The sequence below is a fragment of the Lipophrys pholis genome (genome assembly GCF_963383615.2).
Source record: "Lipophrys pholis genome assembly, chromosome: 10".
Lineage (NCBI taxonomy): Eukaryota > Metazoa > Chordata > Actinopteri > Blenniiformes > Blenniidae > Lipophrys > Lipophrys pholis.
Genome location: NC_137640.1, coordinates 13418614 through 13437231, shown reverse-complemented (window position 1 = coordinate 13437231; position 18618 = coordinate 13418614). Strand labels below are relative to the sequence as shown.

General features: G+C 40.8%; 1 protein-coding gene across 4 annotated transcripts in view; it reads left to right on the top strand.

Annotated features, from left to right (window-relative positions):
- The window catches only part of tle2b (TLE family member 2, transcriptional corepressor b), an 83852-nt gene that overhangs the window by 41264 nt on the left and 23970 nt on the right, over positions 1 to 18618 (top strand). For all 4 annotated transcript variants that reach the window (XM_080472852.1, XM_080472855.1, XM_080472853.1 and 1 more), the window contains 2 exons: positions 15512 to 15574; positions 17861 to 17935. In XM_080472852.1, the coding sequence (XP_080328978.1) occupies positions 15512 to 15574; positions 17861 to 17935 (138 nt within the window). The remainder of the gene's footprint in view (positions 1 to 15511; positions 15575 to 17860; positions 17936 to 18618) is intronic.

The following is an 18618-nucleotide window of genomic DNA, read 5'->3' as shown; positions in this document are numbered from 1 at the left end:
AACATGGAGTCCACTGGGGTCACGATACTGGACATTTAAACACTCAAATCCAAGTCATGCAGTTGTCGGATATTTTGTGAAAACGGCTCATTGTAGGTGTTCGTTATGGATAATAAGATGAGAATAATTAGAGCTAGTTTCTATTGGAAAGTTCTTCAAGCTGCTTTCATGTGTGCAGTAAAGTGTAACGATAAGTAAAACACTCCCTTTATTAGTCTTTGCATCCAACCACACAAAGGTGGTTGCACTTATGTCTCCTGATTTGACTGATTCGCCTCGCGGTTTTTAAACGTTGTGTTTCTCCTGCTGAGGGGGAGACAACAAAAAAAATGATTGTCAATGTTGATAGATTATTCTTTATCTATCCAGTTCCACCTGACTCCAGGTCCACTCATCCAGTGAAAAAACACATTTGTGCATCTTGTAATTCTTGAACACGATCTGACTGTGATGCACAGTCGACTGTGCAGCCGTAGCAGAAAGTATTTCAGACGAGAAAGCATTGTTCTGGCGTGCCGCGTATAAGATAATTTTCCTTGACTCAAATGCATGTGTAACTTGTTCAGATGTACCATTTTTTCTTTTTCATGAAAGATGAGCACAGCTGGCCATTGCTGCAAAGAGAAAGTTCCTCAATTATGTGCAAGTGAGGGTCTCAACAACGCTGAAGTCACCTTGTAGTGGCAAATTCTTCTTATTTGATGGGGACATGCGTCTCAACAGTGCGGCTTTGCATTTTCCAAAGTTAGCTGTGATTTCTCTGGTGCAATCCCTTTATTTATTAATTTTGAGAGAAATAGTGTCTCCATGAGGACTCCTTGGCCAGCAGGGAAGTTACTGTGGCAGCATTTCAATAATTGCCTCAGTTAGTGCTTCTCTACGACAGGGTTGGGATCTGACGGTGCATCACAGAAGATGGTCATATGACCTCAGGGGTTCATAATCACACTGCCAAGGTGTGTTCACCACCTTGTCTGACCGTCAGAAATTGACACCACAAATTACTGTCCTAATTACACCTGAGTAGTGCACGAAATACACGCCGCCTGAATGTGGGTTGCATCATTTAGCTCTCGTCCTGCTCAGTGGTCGTTCCATAATTCTATCAATGAAAACAGTAAGATCCAATTTGTGACTCAAGTTTGGATTTAAAAAACTTCATGATGAGGAGCTGTACATGTGCAGTGATTCCTCCTTTTAGTATATCCATAAAAATGTCCGCCTTATTTGTTTTTTGAAATCAGTGTCCCAGTGCAACACGTCAATCTGTTTGACTGCTCGAAAAAACACATAAAGCAGCAGCACCAATTTTACATTTGCTTGAGAAATTCTTTATGTCTGGAAATTGTGAGGAAGCTGGTTTTGAAAATGCATATTTGTTTGTGTTTTTTTGTATCCCTGTACAACATGATGCTTGGCATCAAGGCGACTGGGCAACGGTGGCTAATTAGAGATTAAACAGCAGGAACCTGGAGGGGCTGGTCGAGTTGAGAGCTTGGTCATAACCGGATTTCCATGTGGATTTATACCATATGTTGCCATCTTTTTTTCTTTGTTAGGTCAGATATTATCATCAAGCAATGACAGAGCTGCAGGAGGAAAATAGGAACTTTTTTTTAAGTGTGTGTATTTTGCGTTTTTTTTTGGTAAACTCACAACTCATGGTGTAAACAAACATCTAATATCTCTCTGAGACAAAACATAATAGGTACACTACGGCATGTTCACACACAAAAATGGCCTGGAAAACAGTCCAAGCAGCAATTATTTCATAAGCGGTGTTAATAAATCAATGGGGATAACTAACAGAAAAATAGACGATAAAAACTGAAAAGAGACGATGCTGCTGTCTGTAAAACTGAGAATATTTGAGAACTTTTATTGGTATCCTGTATTTAAGTCAAACATGTTGCATGTAAGGGAACATGCTTGTGTTATAAAGCATATTGGATCCATTTAAATATTAAAACTATTTATTAGCAACAAATGAGGAGTCAGAATATCGTGTGCAGACCTTTTTTAATTATATTATCATTTCTAAGTAGTCATGGCCTCAATGGTAATACTCTCCACCTCTCTTTGACACAGTCTCACAAACTCATGTTTATCCTTTTGACACTCAATATTTTGCAAAGTTTACCTTTAAATGATCTGTCAAACTCACAGAATCGTGCCATTAATGTACAATGTTTTTCATGAGTGCATCAATCTGGGAAAATGTCTACAAATGTATTGCATTTATTGTGTGAATGGCCCAATGGTCATATTTCTTCAATGTCAGATCCATTTTTTAACATCTTCTATAATATTTCAGTTGCTAACAAGCAGAAAGGTGGCCAAGTGCTGAGAGAGAGAGCATCGCATTAGTGAAAAGTGTTAACGTGTCCTTGAGCAGGATATTGGACCTCGAGCTGGTTACTCATTTTAAGCCATTTAAGATAATGACAGTGTTAGATAAAAGCCTGAAAACTGGCATTTGGTAAATGGTAAAGTCAAATGTACAAACAAACATATTAGGTAAATTATCATACATGAAATTGCATGAAAAAAGTAGTCCGTATTTGTATATGTATGTGTGTGTATTACATACGTATACATACGTATGTATGTATGTATGTATGTATGTATGTATGTATGTATGTATGTATGTATGTATGTATGTATGTATGTATGTATGTATGTATGTATGTATGTATGTATGTATGTATGTATGTATGTATGTATGTATGTATGTATGTATGTATGTATGTATGGTTGGAGGAGGTTACAGCAGTCCAGGCAGGATCTTATAAGGGGACTGTGTGTTTGATAGTCAGGAGCCTCAGCAGCCAAACTGTTTCCCCGGTGGACTCCTGAGGACAGATGAAGGCAGCTGGCTGTCCTTCCTTCCTGTTCCCCTCCTTTCATTTCACCACCACACATATGAGGCTGAGGGTGTGGGAGTGTATTCATGTGTGTGTGCGTGTGTTTTTGTACTCTTCCTTTGGTTAAAAACAAAACAATTTTTGTAATTCTTAGTGATTCTTGTGGGGGGGGGGGGCGGAAACAGACAGGAAGAGTGAAGAATAAGAAGTAAATTAGGGAAATGAATAAAACAGAATGTGAGGGACTGACAAAGATTAGAAGCGTGTACAAGGAAGAGAGGGAGATCACATGTTTATCTGTTTGTGCCGTATATAAAAGTGGATTTGTGTAAGAGTGCGTGCACATGTCTACATGTGCACGTGCATATCCTACTGCCTAATTAGCCTTAGCTGTCTGGCTTTTTTTTTTAAAGCCTGTTTTTGTGTGTGTTTGTGTGTTTGTGTGTGTGTGTGTGTGTGCGTGCGTGCGTGTGTGTGTGTGTGCGCGCGCGCACATTGGTATATTTGGCTGAAGTTGTGACCTGAATCCTTATCTCATTGGGGAGAGGAGAGAGACTGAATCAGAATGAGAAGGGAAGCGAGTGTGGGCAAGAGATGCCTTCATTTTCAACTCACTGCCTTTTGGTTCATAATAGGATTGGGCTTCTCTCTCTTTCTCCTTTTCACAGTCTCACTCTTTCCATCTCCTGTGCATTGTATTTATTTCTTTTTTTCATACCCACCGCCCAGTCAGTACATAATCCCATGGTTGTCATTTGATTTTTTTGATTTTTTTTTTAAGCACTTTTATTTAAAGGGCTGGATTAAGATGAGACTGCTTATGTGGGTCAACTAGAACAAGCTTTAGAGAGGTCAAATTACATTATGTGTGAGTGCGTCCTTTATGTGTTGATGTTATGGGTGTCTGCGCTCTATGATCAGTGGTGTATGCAGTCCTTCTTTCTGCATGTTGTAGCATCTGTGGTGTGTGTGTGTGTGTGCATGCGTGCGTGCGTGCGTGCGTGCGTGCGTGCGTGCGTGTACATGCATTTGCTGTTCTGCTGGTCTTTCCCTTCTTCCCTTTCTTCAATCCCTTTTTTAAAACCTGCATGCCTTTGTATATAACAGAGATGATTCTTGAAAAATGAAGCATGGAGAGAGAGAGAGAGAGAGAGAGAGAGAGAGGGAGAGGGAGATGGATAGATTGAGAGGATAGAATTTAAAATAAAGAAAAGCTGTGAACGTTAAAGAGAGATGAGACGAGAGAAAAATGTGTGATTAAGTTCACAGGGACGTAGCCTTTTAGTGTAATGGCTTTGTCACTCTGGTAGTGGAGCTCATAGTAGCTTCACAGTGTTGGCTTATGTTTATGTTTGTGTGTGCGGCTGCATTTATGCGTGCGTGCATACGTGCATCCGTGCTTGCGCGCGTGTTCGATATGTACTCATGTGAAAGTTAGTGTATGCAGCTTTATGCTCTATGACCAAAGCATGAAATCAAACAAATCAGTAGGCCTGTAACAGTGAAACAGTTAAACAGCGTGTGACTTTTATCTTTTATAATATGTTCAAGTGTGTTTGCTGTGCCTCCCAGGCGACCTGTATCACACCGTGAAAGGGCGCTCATGGGGAGCATTCCTGCCCAGTATAACTTGTTTTAATGAAATAATAAATCCTATTTACAGCTTGAATCTTATTGTTAAGACTAAACGACAACAGCATGGCTTCAATATTTGCTGGAGAATTTTTGGGGGGGAAATTGGGAGTTCTTTCCCTGCAATATCACCTGTATCGTTGGGGTTTGTTTGTAATTGGCACAATACAGTATGACTTGCCTTTCTGTGTGAGGGTCACATTCTTACCTTCGCCACCAAATGTTGAGGCGAAGGTTATGTTGTTGTCCACATGTATTTATTGGTTTGTATGTATGTATGTATGTATGTATGTATGTATGTATGCTCAGTGTTTCCGTGATGTTGCTATCTGACAGGCTAGTTAGCATTGATATGAGCTAATGGCTAACACGGTAGCGATGCTAGCTCGGTTCCGCAAACAAACGTGGCATTGGCAACGATATGTGCTCTACCGAGTGCCCGTCCTTGTTGGCAATAGATCGATTGTTAGAGCAATTACTTTAATACTATTGTACTGTTGAAAATACATTTTTGATTCTTTAAAGATTAATTGATACTTTAATTTATTTTTTATTTTTAAAATTTTGGGATGATTTATCATTGGTTACAGTTTAAAAGAATCATAATTCATGTCATTCTCTCCTTTGTCCTTTATTTAGTAAATTTTTGCTTGGAAACAAGCTGGTTTTAGCGTTTGTCTCCCTTTAAACCCATTTTATTCTGCTTGGACCACTCTTTTATGCTTTTTGGCAATTGTGCATACTCTGTCTTGATCTGTATTTTTCCACAATCCCTGGAAGCTTACCGATACGGACGACACGTTGCAGTGACCCGGGACTTGTAGGGGCAGTGTTGAATTTTGAAGCGAATAACAGAAATGGAGTTTTTGAGAAACTTTTGAGAAACTACTAACAAGATTCACCATACTTCATAAAGAAACTACATTTCACTCCTTTTTAATAACATTAGTGCTACCCCCTCACCATTGCAGTTATCATTGACTTTCTTTTTCTTCTCTCTTGAAAAGAAGAATTCTTCCTGTTCTTTGCCCAGTATGTCTGTCCAGAGCGGCGTCCTCTAGTGGACTGAGTGCCAAATGCTTACGTCAACACAATGCATGCCTGGATGTATAAAGGAAGTGATGTTTACACTGTTTGAAGCACATGTTTCTGTTTTCATGTGTGCATAGGGCACAAATAAGACTTTACAGGAATCTGCTGTTTCATCAGTGCAGAGCCTGAACACAACGCAGCGGTGTGTCATTGTAATTTGACTCCAGCTAAAATCTCTGTTGAGTAGTTCGAGCAGATGCTATTAAAATATAAATCAAAAGTAACTCTGACTTGTTGTCAGGTCATTAGTCCAAGCAAAGTGTTTACATCACAGTGTTGTGGACAGTAACATGCAATATGCACTGTACCTTGTCCTTTGCCACTTTTATCGCATTTATTATGAAAGCTGATCAACGCATTGTTACACTCTGTCCTTTGGGTGCCATATGCACCCTTTCACTTTAAATCCTTTGAAGCACAACTCCAATGCTTCGTCATATAACCAGCATCTTAAGCTAACTCACAGGTGTTATTATTTGTATTGAACCAGCAAAACACGTCTCACCAGTGATTATGACTATAGGCAAGTTAATCATGGTTGGGTTGTTTTGACGACAGTAAGTGTAGATTAAACGTCACTCTGGAGTACACATTACACTAGGTGTATGAAGCAATTTCACTCATTGTTTTCTAAAATAGTACCACCTCGTCTGTGGCCAGCAAGGATCTGAGTTTAGCTCCATCAGAAAACTGGAGCGACCCCTAAATTCAAAGAAGAATCCTTTAATGTTTACAGTTTTGTCACATTTGGAATCTGTTTTTGGATTTTTTGTGTCCTAGCGAGAATGTTGTTGGTTGTTCAGGCTTTGACTCAGATATTCATGCATACCTGCTTTCACCAGGAGGTAGTGATATGCAAAACACAAAGTCTAGGGAACTGATGTGTGTGCCGACCCAGTTCAAGCCTTTGGAAGCAGACAGGATTGTGGAAAGTGAACCACAGCTTGTGCGTGATTCTGTCAGGCACAAACAACAATGAGATGTGGAAAAACAACATTCATTAATATATACGTGCATCACTGTCCACGGTGTGCACATCTTTGTTTGCTCTTTCATGCGTGCATGCTGTGAAGGAAGCTTTGCTACTCTGACTATTTTGTGTCAGACCGCATTGTGGACGACATGAGTTTGAAGCCGTATGCAGTCTGTCAATGCAATCTGGTGAGCTGGCACTGTGTGAACATGACTAATAGCTTCGTGTGGAATATAGTCAAGGAGAAGAACATGAAGCTAGATTTGAAAAAAAAAAAACAACAACAACTAAACAATAAGAAATAACTATAAAATTATTGAAATACAACCTAAACTGGAAAACATATATTTTGTGTCTAATTTTTACAGTTTTTTTTTTTGAAAAGTTGAAAATATACATTTCCACGGTACACGGCTAACTGGAAAGCTTAGGTCCTGAGGATCACTTGTGAGAAACAAAATGCTCTGTGAAGTATGTTCGGCTGCTCACAAAATGCGTTCCGCAGTACTGTGTACAGGACGTGACAGAGATTCTGACGAGGCTTTTGTGACGGGTTCACTTAGTTTAATTCTTGTAAATAAAACTTTTTGCTCCAATTAAATTTTTCCACCATCATAAGGAAAATAACATGAAGTGGGGAAAGAGACAGAGACAGAGAGACGGTGACTCGGCCGGAATTGACCAACACACTCTCGGTGTTCATCAGACTAGGCTATACATCATGGATTGTGAGAAAACAAAGAAATCTATTGCAAAATCAGATCTTCAGAAGCAGAGAGCAACCCTGTATAGTCAGAATTATGTGATTTTTATATGATGGGAGGCTATTCATATTACTCGGGCACCCGCGAGTGAAAATATAAATCAGCGCCTGTGTTTGTGAGAGAGTAGAAGTGAGCTGTCTGTCTGTATTTTTCATTCTAAATGTTTCTACTGCCTGGTCTGCTGCCTATCTTGTATTGGTTCTGCACTGAAGGTTGAATCGGTGTCTTTATGTGTGTGTATGTGTCTGAGGAAATGTGTGTGTGTGTGTGTGTGTGTGTGTGCGTGTGTGCGTGCGTGCGTGCGTGCGTGCGTGCATGTGTGTGTGCGCCTGTTGGTCTCATGCTGGGAGTCTGCTTGCTCTGCACACAGCTCTGCGTGTGTGTTCTCTGCTCTGTTTGGATTGGCTTTGTGTGTGCCCCCTTGTGCTTCGTGTGTGCATGTGTGTGCGCACATGTCCATGTGCACACACAACTCTACAGTTTCTTTTGTGTGTGCACTGTGTGTGCCGAGTGTGTACTTGTATATCTGTGCATAATTTTGGGGAGAGTGTGCATGCACATGTGCAAGCCTTTTAGTGTTTTGTGTCTGTGTGACTTGATGCTTGTGTGCACTCTGCTGCCCCCCCCCCCCCCCCCCCCTTCTTCTCTTCCTCTCTCTTGGTCTCCCTTCCTCTCCTTCCAGAATAGAGGGGCCATCAATCAGAGGCAAGGGGGGTAGAGGAAGGGAGGAGGGACACGAGGGAGAGAGGGAGGAGAAGTGGAGAGGAAGATTTGGCTCGGTGCCAGAGAAGAGGAGCTGGCATGCTGCCCAGAGGAGGGAGGGAGGGACGGAGGGGGAGAGAGAGAGAGAGAGAGAGAGAGAGAGAGAGAGAGAGAGAGAGAGAGAAACAAGACTGAGCAAGAAAATAAAAGAGAGGGAGATTTTTAAGAGAGAAGCAGGGCAGAGATGGAGCAAGGAGGAGAAAGAAATAAGAGAATGCGAAGGAGGGCAGAGAGAGAGCAAAAGAACAAGGCCAAGTGCACCGAGGGAAAACAGAGCGAGAGGACACAGAGAAAGAGAAAGATACTGTGGAAGTGAAAAAATGAGCCTGCAGAATAAAGAGCGAAGACTGATTGCTCGAGAGAAAGGGGGGTTGGGGATGGAGGGGCTAAAAGAGAGGAAGCAGAATCGTTGTCCTCATTGAACTTCTCTCCCTGCAAACCCCAATCAGAGGGTGATTAGTGCATCACTGACTACAAATATTTACCTTCAACTGTGCGTAGAGGGCCAAGCAACCCAATTAGAAGGCGTGATGTACACACCCTCCGACTTCTGGAATAAGTGAGGTTATTCTGCAGTCCGATGTACAAAGGGTGTGAACCAAGACTTTTTCTTATAATACAGTCATACAAACCACTATTAGTGTCATTTTCTTTAACCACTGAATAACACAGCTTTGATAGATGTTAACATTAAAGTAACGCAGTGCTAAATAATGATCTATATACTAACATGCCCAAATACATATTCTGTAACTTTTAGTGAATCAGAAAACACCGCACCTGAGAAGCTTTAACGCTTGCTTAACTTATCAGCGGATAAATAACTCATTAGGTGATTATTATTATTATTAATATTATTTTCCTGTGAATGATTTTGGCAAAAAGTAATCAGGTGTGCAAACGAATCGAAAGTGTTTCGAGCTGGGACTAGATTGTCAACTGCTTATGACATGAACGATTGGCGCACGCACACACACACACACACACACACACACACACACACACACACACACACACACACACACACACACACACACACACACACACACACACACACACACACACACACACACGATTCAGTTGGTATTACTTTTGGATTCTTAATGCTTTGAGAAACTCATCATAGAAAGTACAGAGACCTGAAGTATCACAATACTGTTTTGTAAAGCCTTTTTGTCTATCAAGGTGAAGTTGAGTAGTTCGCAAAGTTTATTTTCCATTAAAATTTCATATCAGACTTTCACAATGGAATTTGGTGTAGCAGCTGGGCTGTTTGCACTTGAAGGTGAACTGCTTCGCCCAGTCCTTGCTCATGATTGTTGCCATCCTAAGCCTAAGGATTCACACCAGCAAATGTTCAGTATCAAGTATGAGAGAGTTGCAAGGAGTCGGAGCAGAACTGAAAGATGGCAGAGATTTTATGCTTCTGAGCCATAAGTGTGTGTAGAAGGCTATCGCTACTGCACACACATGCACAACTATAGTCTGACACACGCGTGCACACATGGACAGTAACACACGCGAGGCTGGCCTCGCTCAGCCACAGTGGGACTTAGAGGCTGGCACAGCTGGCAGCGCCAGAGCACACTGGGCAGTGTCTTCCTCCTCCCGTGCCAATCGCAGCCCACGCTCATCACATTCAAATTCAGCAAGCTTTATTGGCAAGATGAACGCGGTCATTGTTGCTTACCGTCACGCTGGGAGACCAGATACACAGATGATCTTTTACAGGGAAGTGGCTTTTCCTGTTGTTTCAGTTCAAGTCCGTTTTCGTGGGTGCGTGTGCATGAAAAAAACAAAACAACAACAAAAAAACAAATCTATCACATTGTCCCTCCAGTTTTTTTGTTTTTTTTTCTTTTTTGCATTTTGATCCTCATCATGAAACATCATGCATAAGTTTTGTTTTACCTCAAACAAGCCTGAAAACCTGCTCCCAGTGCACCTCGCAGGATGCTTTCCCACTTTAAGAAAACAGCTGAGAGGGGGGCCGCTCCAACTCCAGTAACATCCTGTTCTCATGAAACAAGCTTTGTCTTTGTCTGAACCATCACACTCTGGCTCATTATTTAAAGCAGACACACCGCCAGTCTGTGATGGCTTGTTTTGGGAAAGTTATCATTCTCTCTTTTAGACTACCCACTGCCTCATCCTACCCGCCTGTCTCGACTGTTTCTACTTCAGCTCGTAATTTTCTACATTTTCCCACAATGCCTTTTGACAGTCTTCACAGAACAAGCAGAAACGTGTTACATTTGTGCTGTGGGTTAAACATGTGGGTGGAGAGAGAGCAGCAGCAGTAGCGAGAGCAATTGTAAAGTACACACTAAGAATTATGCCTATTACACAAGGCAGGACTCCCGACTCTATCTTCAGGCCCACTGAGCCGAACTCTGGAGCCGAAACAAACAGCTGCCCCTCTTTCATTAAAGCTGAATGTAGGTGAAACATTTTATGTTGAAGAACGGTTTATTACTGTGATACTAATGACCTTTACTCTATAAGGTTAAACGTGTGCACCCATTCAACTATATTCCGTACACATGCACAATCTTATTGTGAAAATTCTCCATTAGTTTTCATCCAAATGGTTTGCAGTGGTGTTGAGCGTGATTGCCTTATATTAAGTGGTGCTTTTACTATTCAACTTTATTTATTCGGCCCCAGTGACGTACACGTGTGAAGCAGAATACTAAAAAGCTCATCACTAGCAATTGGATGTAGTTTGGCTGAACCCTTCTCCAAATGTCCACAAGTAACATCTAGTTAAAGTAGTACAAAAAATAAGTAAAGCTGAAATTGTTACTTTAACGGTGAGATGATTTATGGTAGAGTCATTCTACTGGACTACGTTAGATTGTTTATATGTACATGCAAATAGTTAAAATATTATACTGTATTATTACACCAATTTAAAATCTGATCAAAAGTCTCTCCGCTAGTTGTTGTAGTGTATGTCTTATTTTCTGTCAGTGAAGTGTAAGAAAATACAATGAATACAACTTTTTTTTAATTTTTTTTTTTAAATCAGAGGAGGAAGAAATAAAGTGAAACTGCAAATGAAAATTTAGGAAAAACAATTTCCTTTAATCGGCTCAAAGGCAGAATTACAGATTTTTCATTCCTTCCCTGAAAACATTTTTCAACTCGTCTTTCTGGTTGTCATTCACTGTGTTGTGATCATTGAAAATATCTGACTTTAGCAGGCATTACGTGCAGATTTTCTATTCTGTGTTTGTCCAACACTGTGCTTGAGGACTCATTGACTGTGATGCCCCGCTGCCCTAAATAGGCTGCGCGTAAAAGCTGTTGTTCTTCAGTAAAACAGCTTTTCTGTGTGAGCCGTGAAGACAGACTCACGGCTTTCTGCGTGAGAGTCTTGTGATTTCAGATGAACCATTTGTTTACTTGTCAGCGATGGATAGTATTTTGTTACGAGGTTCGGATGACTTACTTGTCTTAATCTGCATCGTCATGAATTTCTCAGTGTGTTTTGTTGGGTTCTGTCGATTTGAATTTGTGAATTCACTAAACAGGTACTAAGAGAACAACATCTCTTGAAAAACTCAACAGTTTGCTCTAATCTTTGTTTTTGTTTTTTGTTTTTGGTTTTTTTTTTCACATCGCCAACAATTGTTAACTCTACTTGTCAAAATGCGAGAATTCATTCATACAAAATTAAGCAGAGGCTTTCAAAACACAAGCACTATGCACACCATTTTCTTTTTGATTTATAACTTTTTATTGCTCTCCAGTGGCTTGGTCAGGGACAGCATACAATGAACAGGTCAGTTTTACAGAATGTAGTTAAATCAGTGTTCTTAGAGAAAAGTGTGTATTTAGAAAAATACAAACTGGGAGGAGGGGAGAGTTTTGTCTAAGCAGAGATAAAGAATAGTTGATTTTATTATAAGACATACTGCAAAAATGTAGTTACAAGTAAATATAAAGAGACACAAATGAGCACACTTTCTCAATGCAATTTGAAGGTAGATGCAGATTTAGCATTAATTAATGCAGAAACACTTGTTTAAGGACAAGGGGCTTGGAAATAGGTTCTTTAGATTTCGGGGGCTGTGACATTGACACGTCACATAAGATAATTAACGCTGGCTGTGTTAATTATCCTGCTCACAATCTGATTGGATGGCAACTGTGAACTTGTCTCCGTTGTTTTTGTGTTGTGTGTATCCACCCTCTAACTTGAAGATAATATCCGTGCGTGTCACTCAACACAGCCTCTGAGGCAGACGGTCCTTCTACTGCCGTTCTTTTGGTCCTTCTTCTCTTCAGTTCTTCTCCCAATTTCCCATTCACCTTCTTTTTTGTGTTGCGCTGTGAAAATTTGTTGCCCTCCTAATTGAAAAGCCGCTGTGCACATCTTCCTCCCTCACCTGTATTTTATCTCGGTTTCATGTGAAGCCTCCCTGTCTGTGTCCGTGCCTGTTTCTCTGCCAGCTGGCAGCAAAACTGCCCTCAGGTGTTTATTGACCAGCCTCATCTCTCCCTTTGTATCTACCCATCCATTCATCCCTCCATCCGTTCAGCCCTGGAACCGGACAGTCTCTGCCAGTATTCCCTGGTGGCTGTGCTTTGGCTGCGCTTTAGAAGGAGACTGCTCTGTGTTGTTTTTGACTCCTGGCCCTGCTCCGGACGCTTCAGTCCAGCTCATTTCCATTCACCAATCAGAGGATGGCTGTCTTATGGCTCATAACACTTGCGATCACTGATGGGTTTTGTTTTTTTGTTTTTTCGTAAAAAAGACTTTGTTTTGATCATTTAAAAGTGTACAAGATATTGAAATAAATCAGTACATTGTGAAAGACTATTAAAGATGTTAATGCCACTCATACCTCAGCATTTGTTGGGTAGTTTTAGTATGTATGGAGCACATAAGAGATTTCTGTGGCACTTTTCTATCTCATATTCTATTGTTATGAATGCAGGAAAATGAATTGCTGTTTACTTTTCTTTATTTGTGATCTAATTATAATATGCTTACTTAGCGTCACCATACCTGGGATATACTCAATCAGTTAATTTGCGGTTTGGTTCTTATTGACAGTTGAAACATGTCAGAATAAATTTTGTGCATATTAAAAATAGCTTTGACACCCTGTTTCCTCTGACTACTTTAAATCAATGATAATGAAGTCTTAATGGCAGCTGCATGTGCTCTTGTCATGGTTTAATTTACGGTCTTCAGGGTATGCATGGCTTCTGTTTGTATTGATTTCAACCATCCATCTTTACTGCTTTATCCAAGTAAAGATCATGGCTGAAGCCAAATCTCGCGAACAATGAGTGAAACATTCACAACCACCTCATTTAATGTCACTAATTACCCTGGAAAACAGAGAAAAATCACACAGGAAAAAGAAAATCACGCAGAAAACATTGTTGGGATCCTTATTATAGTCAAGAATGACAGTAGGTCCACATAACATAAATACTTTGTTTTATTTACAACTGCAGTTTAAGAGAACAAACTGGAAAAAAAGTGTCATTGATACATTTGTACACATTTGTTCTCTCTTTCTGCAGGCTATATTTTGCAGTTAATGGCATGTTTCTTCTCAGAGGTGGTTGGCTTTTCAGAAAACGTCAGTTTTTACAGGATAGTTCTCAATGCGTCTATTAAGTTAACTAACCTGCTGAAAGTGAAGATTTGAAGCAGGTTTGATAAGCAGCGTGTTTGTGTTCATTTGGCCAGATTTGGCCAAGGCAGAATCCTTTGTGTTGAAATATTCTTAAGTACATCTGCAACAAGCGTAGTGTAGATTACCAAAATGTAAAAAAAAAAAAAAAGTTTTTATAATGTCAATACTATCTGGACATTCTGTGCTTTTCTGTGTTTATAAGTAAATGCCGCTGACAAGGTTGATTTCTGTGATTCCTTCCCATGATAAATTATCGTTTATTGTTTACCGAAGGATCTCACACACGCTCATGCATGCACGCACTCGTGTATTTTATGATATGTACTGTCAAGTCTGTCCTGCGCAGAGCCGTGTGTCTCCTTTATGGATTGTTTATAAAGTCATGATGAGAGTGGCTGTCAGTGGCTGGCTCACTGATTGTGTTTTTACATGCATGTGTGTGAAGGTGTATCCGTGGGCTCTTGTATGGTCGTATATACAGTTCTGTCAGTCGTTGCACTGCCCTCCATTGGCTCCTCTGTTGTCCTCTCCTCCTCTCCACTATCTTCAGGTGCCAGGAACATGTGTTAGTCAGGATGGAGAGATACAGAGAGAGAAAGAGAAAGTGAGTGAGAGCATGATAGACAGAGAAAGAAATGGAGAAAGAAAATTCCAACAATGTCCACGGTGAAGTGTGACAGCAAGGTATCAAAGGAAGAACAGATGGGAGCAACTGATGTTATATGGGAAGAAAAGGGCAGCTGCTGAAAAAGAGGGAGGATAAATTATAATAAGGGAAAACTGTAGAAAAATAGAAAGATGAGAGGACGCCAGACAAAGCAAGCAAATGCAGAGAGGGAGATGAGAGAGAAAAAGAGAGGAGGGAGGAAGAGGATGAATAGGGTAATAATGGCTCAGTGTGAGAGCTGTTGTAGAAAAAGAGAGAACGGCTGAGTGAAGAAGAGAACAAAATGAGGCTGAGGGCACTCAGACAGATAGAATTAGACACACCGCAAAGGTTCAGTGTGCACGAGTGAGAGATGCAGCGAGTGTCTGCAAATGTGTGTGTGTGTGTGTGTGTGTGTGTGTGTGTGTGTGTGTGTGTGTGTGTGTGTGTGTGTGTGTGTGTGTGTGTGTGTGTGTGTGTGTGTGTGTGTGTGTGTGTGTGTGTGTGTGTGTGTGTGTGTGCATGTGTGTGCGTGTGTGTGCACAGCTGAGAATGGCCAACTGTGTGTATGTGGAAATCATTTCCTGACCTAGTAAAAGCATCTGTATGATTTTTTTTTGCTTGTTTGTTTTTTGGGAAAAGACAAACATACAGACACTAAATAGGCGGCAGTGACAGGTGGAGAGCTTGAGAGAGAAATTCTCAGTGGTTTCCGTTTTTTCTTTTGTGTGTGGTGTGTTTTTTTTTAATGTGCTGCTCACATGTTTGTGTGTGCTTGGGGATAAAAGTGAGAGATAGAAGAAGAGTGAAGCAGGCAACAGTGTTTGGGCTCAATGCTAAATGAGGGTATGGAGTTGCTGAAAGACAACATGATTACAGGAGCCCTGATGCTGTCTCCATCCCTCAACCTTTACTGTTCTCTTTCACAGTCCTCCACATTCTTCTTCTCTCACTCCGTCACTGACAAACCTCTTCTTTCATTAAGAAGGTGTTTAAGGTGTATCGTGTGCTCTGTGTTCATTGTATGCGTCCAATCTTGCAATATGAAACATGATTATATATCCCCTTCTCCCTCCTTCTGTTTCTCTCTTCCTCCTCTCCCTCTCTTTCCATCACAGGCGGAGATTGTCAAGCGTCTCAGTGCCATCTGTGCGCAGATCATCCCTTTCCTCTCTCAAGAGGTAAGTGCCACTGCTGCCAGACACACTTATACATATACACAAAATACGCAGTGCCATAAATGGCAGGCAGTGATCCAACTTCCCCAGGCCATTCAAATAAAAAAGCGTGAATATATCATATACAACAGGGCATTAAAGTGGAGAAATAAATCAGAACTTCTAATTTGCGGCGTTAGAAATGACAATTGATGCAAGTCATATACAGTTTAAACATCCCACAAGCAGGCATAATGACATTTACCAAGCTCATTAACTAAAAGCAATTGACTATTTATTGGTAAATTGCTTTGGAGGAAATTACTCCATTTTATTACATAGTCAGCGTATGTAATTGTGACTCATAGCAATAGTCTCTAGATCAACAAATCTATATATTGTGTACATTGGACTATAGATCCATCCTTCTTCTATACTGCTGAATCCTGTTCAGGGTCACGGGGTGCCGCAGCCAATCCCAGCTTACTGTGGGCGAGGGCAGGTTACACCCTAGACAGGTCCAGTCCATCACAGGGCAAACACAGAGAGACAGACCGTCATTTACACTCACAATAACACCTAGGGGAATTCAGGGTCACCAATTAACGAGAGGAAACCATAGTAGAAAACACACACACACACACACACACACACACACACACACACACACACACACACACACACACACACACACACACACACACACACACACACACACACACAAAAACACACACACACACAAAAACACACACATACACACACACACACACACACACACACACGGTGAGACCATGCAAACTCCACAATAAAAGGCCCCGGCTCAACTTTACAAAGCTCCTACAAGCTCATATGTCACAACGTTAAATCCTTCAGTCATCGTCATTTATTGGTGAATAATCTATAATTTATGTTACTATTGATACTAACTATTTACATTGAAAAGGACTTCAGTATCAATTTATGCTTTTACTTGTTTACATAGCATTGACAATTATACCTCATGAGGTAAACATGTTACCTTCAGATGGCACTATGGTGCTTGTGCACTGAATTATTTAACAGCTATGAGTCCCACTTAATACCACAGTTTTCACTTAGAGCAGTAAGAAGCCAATAGTCTGAGTTAAGGCTAACTCAATGTATCCGATTTCATAAAGAAACGTACTTGATTTTAAGTAATAAATTATACTTTTTGTTGAAAAATCGACTTTTTATTTTATTTTAAGTCAAATACAGATGTTTGTTAGAGGTGCTTTTGTCACTGAGCAACATTGTTTTTGGACATATGTTTGTCTTTCTTTCTCTGTGTTTTTCTTTCACTAATCAGATCACAAAGCTTTTTTTTCAGTATAATACAGCAAAACTGCTGAAGCTGACTGTATTGTATTGCTTGTGAGGCAGGTGCAATAGAAGTGTGTGTGTATGTGTGTGTGTGTGTGTTTCTGTTTTGTTGTGTGCAGGATTGTAGTGGGTATGTGGTTAGAATCCTTTACAATCCTGCAGACACACCTCTACTCTGTGTGTCGTTGTGTGTGTGTGTGCATTGATGAGTGTGCTCCCTGGTAACAGCAAGGTTGCAGCTCTGTCAGTTTGATCAATATTGACACTGTGTGTGTGTGTGTGTGTGTGTGTGTGTGTGTGTGTGTGTGTGTGTGTGTGTGTGTGTGTGTGTGTGTGTGTGTGTGTGTGTGTGTGTGTGTGTGTGTGTGTGTGTGTGTGTGTGTGTGTGTGTGTGTGTGTGTGTGTGCGAGGCCTGTTGCATACATGTATGTTTGCATTTGTGTGTCTGTTTGGATTGGGGTTATGTGCAAACAGAGCTGAGATTTTCAGTTAGCGTGTTGTTAAGGCAGCGTGTGTGTGTGTGTGTGCGTGCATGTGTGTTTAGCAACAGTTGGTGTGCCTTGATTTGTGTGATTTCCTGTCAGTGTTTGTGTTGTCTAAATGTGTGGTTACCCAATCCAGTCGTTTGTATTCGCTCTCTCTTTACCATGTTGAAAAACACCTCTTCCCAGGTTTAGCTGATGCCATGTTTGTGCTTGTTTGATGACTCACTCTATTTGCAATATCCTGTGTGGCATTATTTACAGATTATACAGTAACAGAAGTAGGTATGATGATACTGAGCAACCTGTCTGCCTGTTGCATTAAATTGTGTGGTGTGTGTGTGTGTGTGTGTGTGTGTGTGTGTGTGTGTGTGTGTGTGTGTGTGTGTGTGTGTGTGTGTGTGTGTGTGTGTGTGTGTGTGTGTGCGTGTGTGCGTGTGTGCGTGTGCGTGTGTGCGTGTGCGTGTGTGTGTGTGCGCACGCGCAGCACCAGCAACAGGTTGTTCAAGCCGTGGAGAGGGCCAAGCAGGTCACCATGGCGGAGCTCAATGCCATTATCGGGGTGAGTAACCTTCATTTATCACACACACATGCACACTGTGACTATTCTTACTACTACTACTACTACTACTATTAATATTTACAGTGATTTTTCTATTTACATTTACACAGTTGCGCAGCGCTGGTCACACTAAGAGGAGGCCGCAATATGTTGACGTCTGCAATCTTTCAATAGGCAATTCTTGCTGTGACCAAATATGAAATCTTTATGTCATCGCCCAATATGAGAGTCGGCTTTACAGTTGAAACATAAACATTGTCCAGCGTCAACTATCGAAGGAGAAAAATAAATAGGTAACTTTCTGTTGGACCAGTATGCTCGCATTCTGTACTGGTTACATGAATTAGTAGGTACAGTACTACGCTGTGCTGTATACTGTATTATTCAAAGCTCAGCCTCAGTGTTTCTGTAGTGAATGCTTGAGTTCATACATCTCCTGGCACATTAGGTTAAAAGAAACACCACAATGTGCCAAAATAGATTGTGAATAGATATTTTACAGAAAAAAAGGTGCATATTTGTTCACATTTAATAGAACATGATGGCCTAATTAACACCGTATTCTACAGAAGCTGTGTGGTCCTTGTACATTATGGTATATGTATTCATGCAGGCACAGTGATGTTCCTGAGTGCTGTAGTAGAAGCAGCTTTCCACTGCTTGTCAGAGCACTGATCACATTA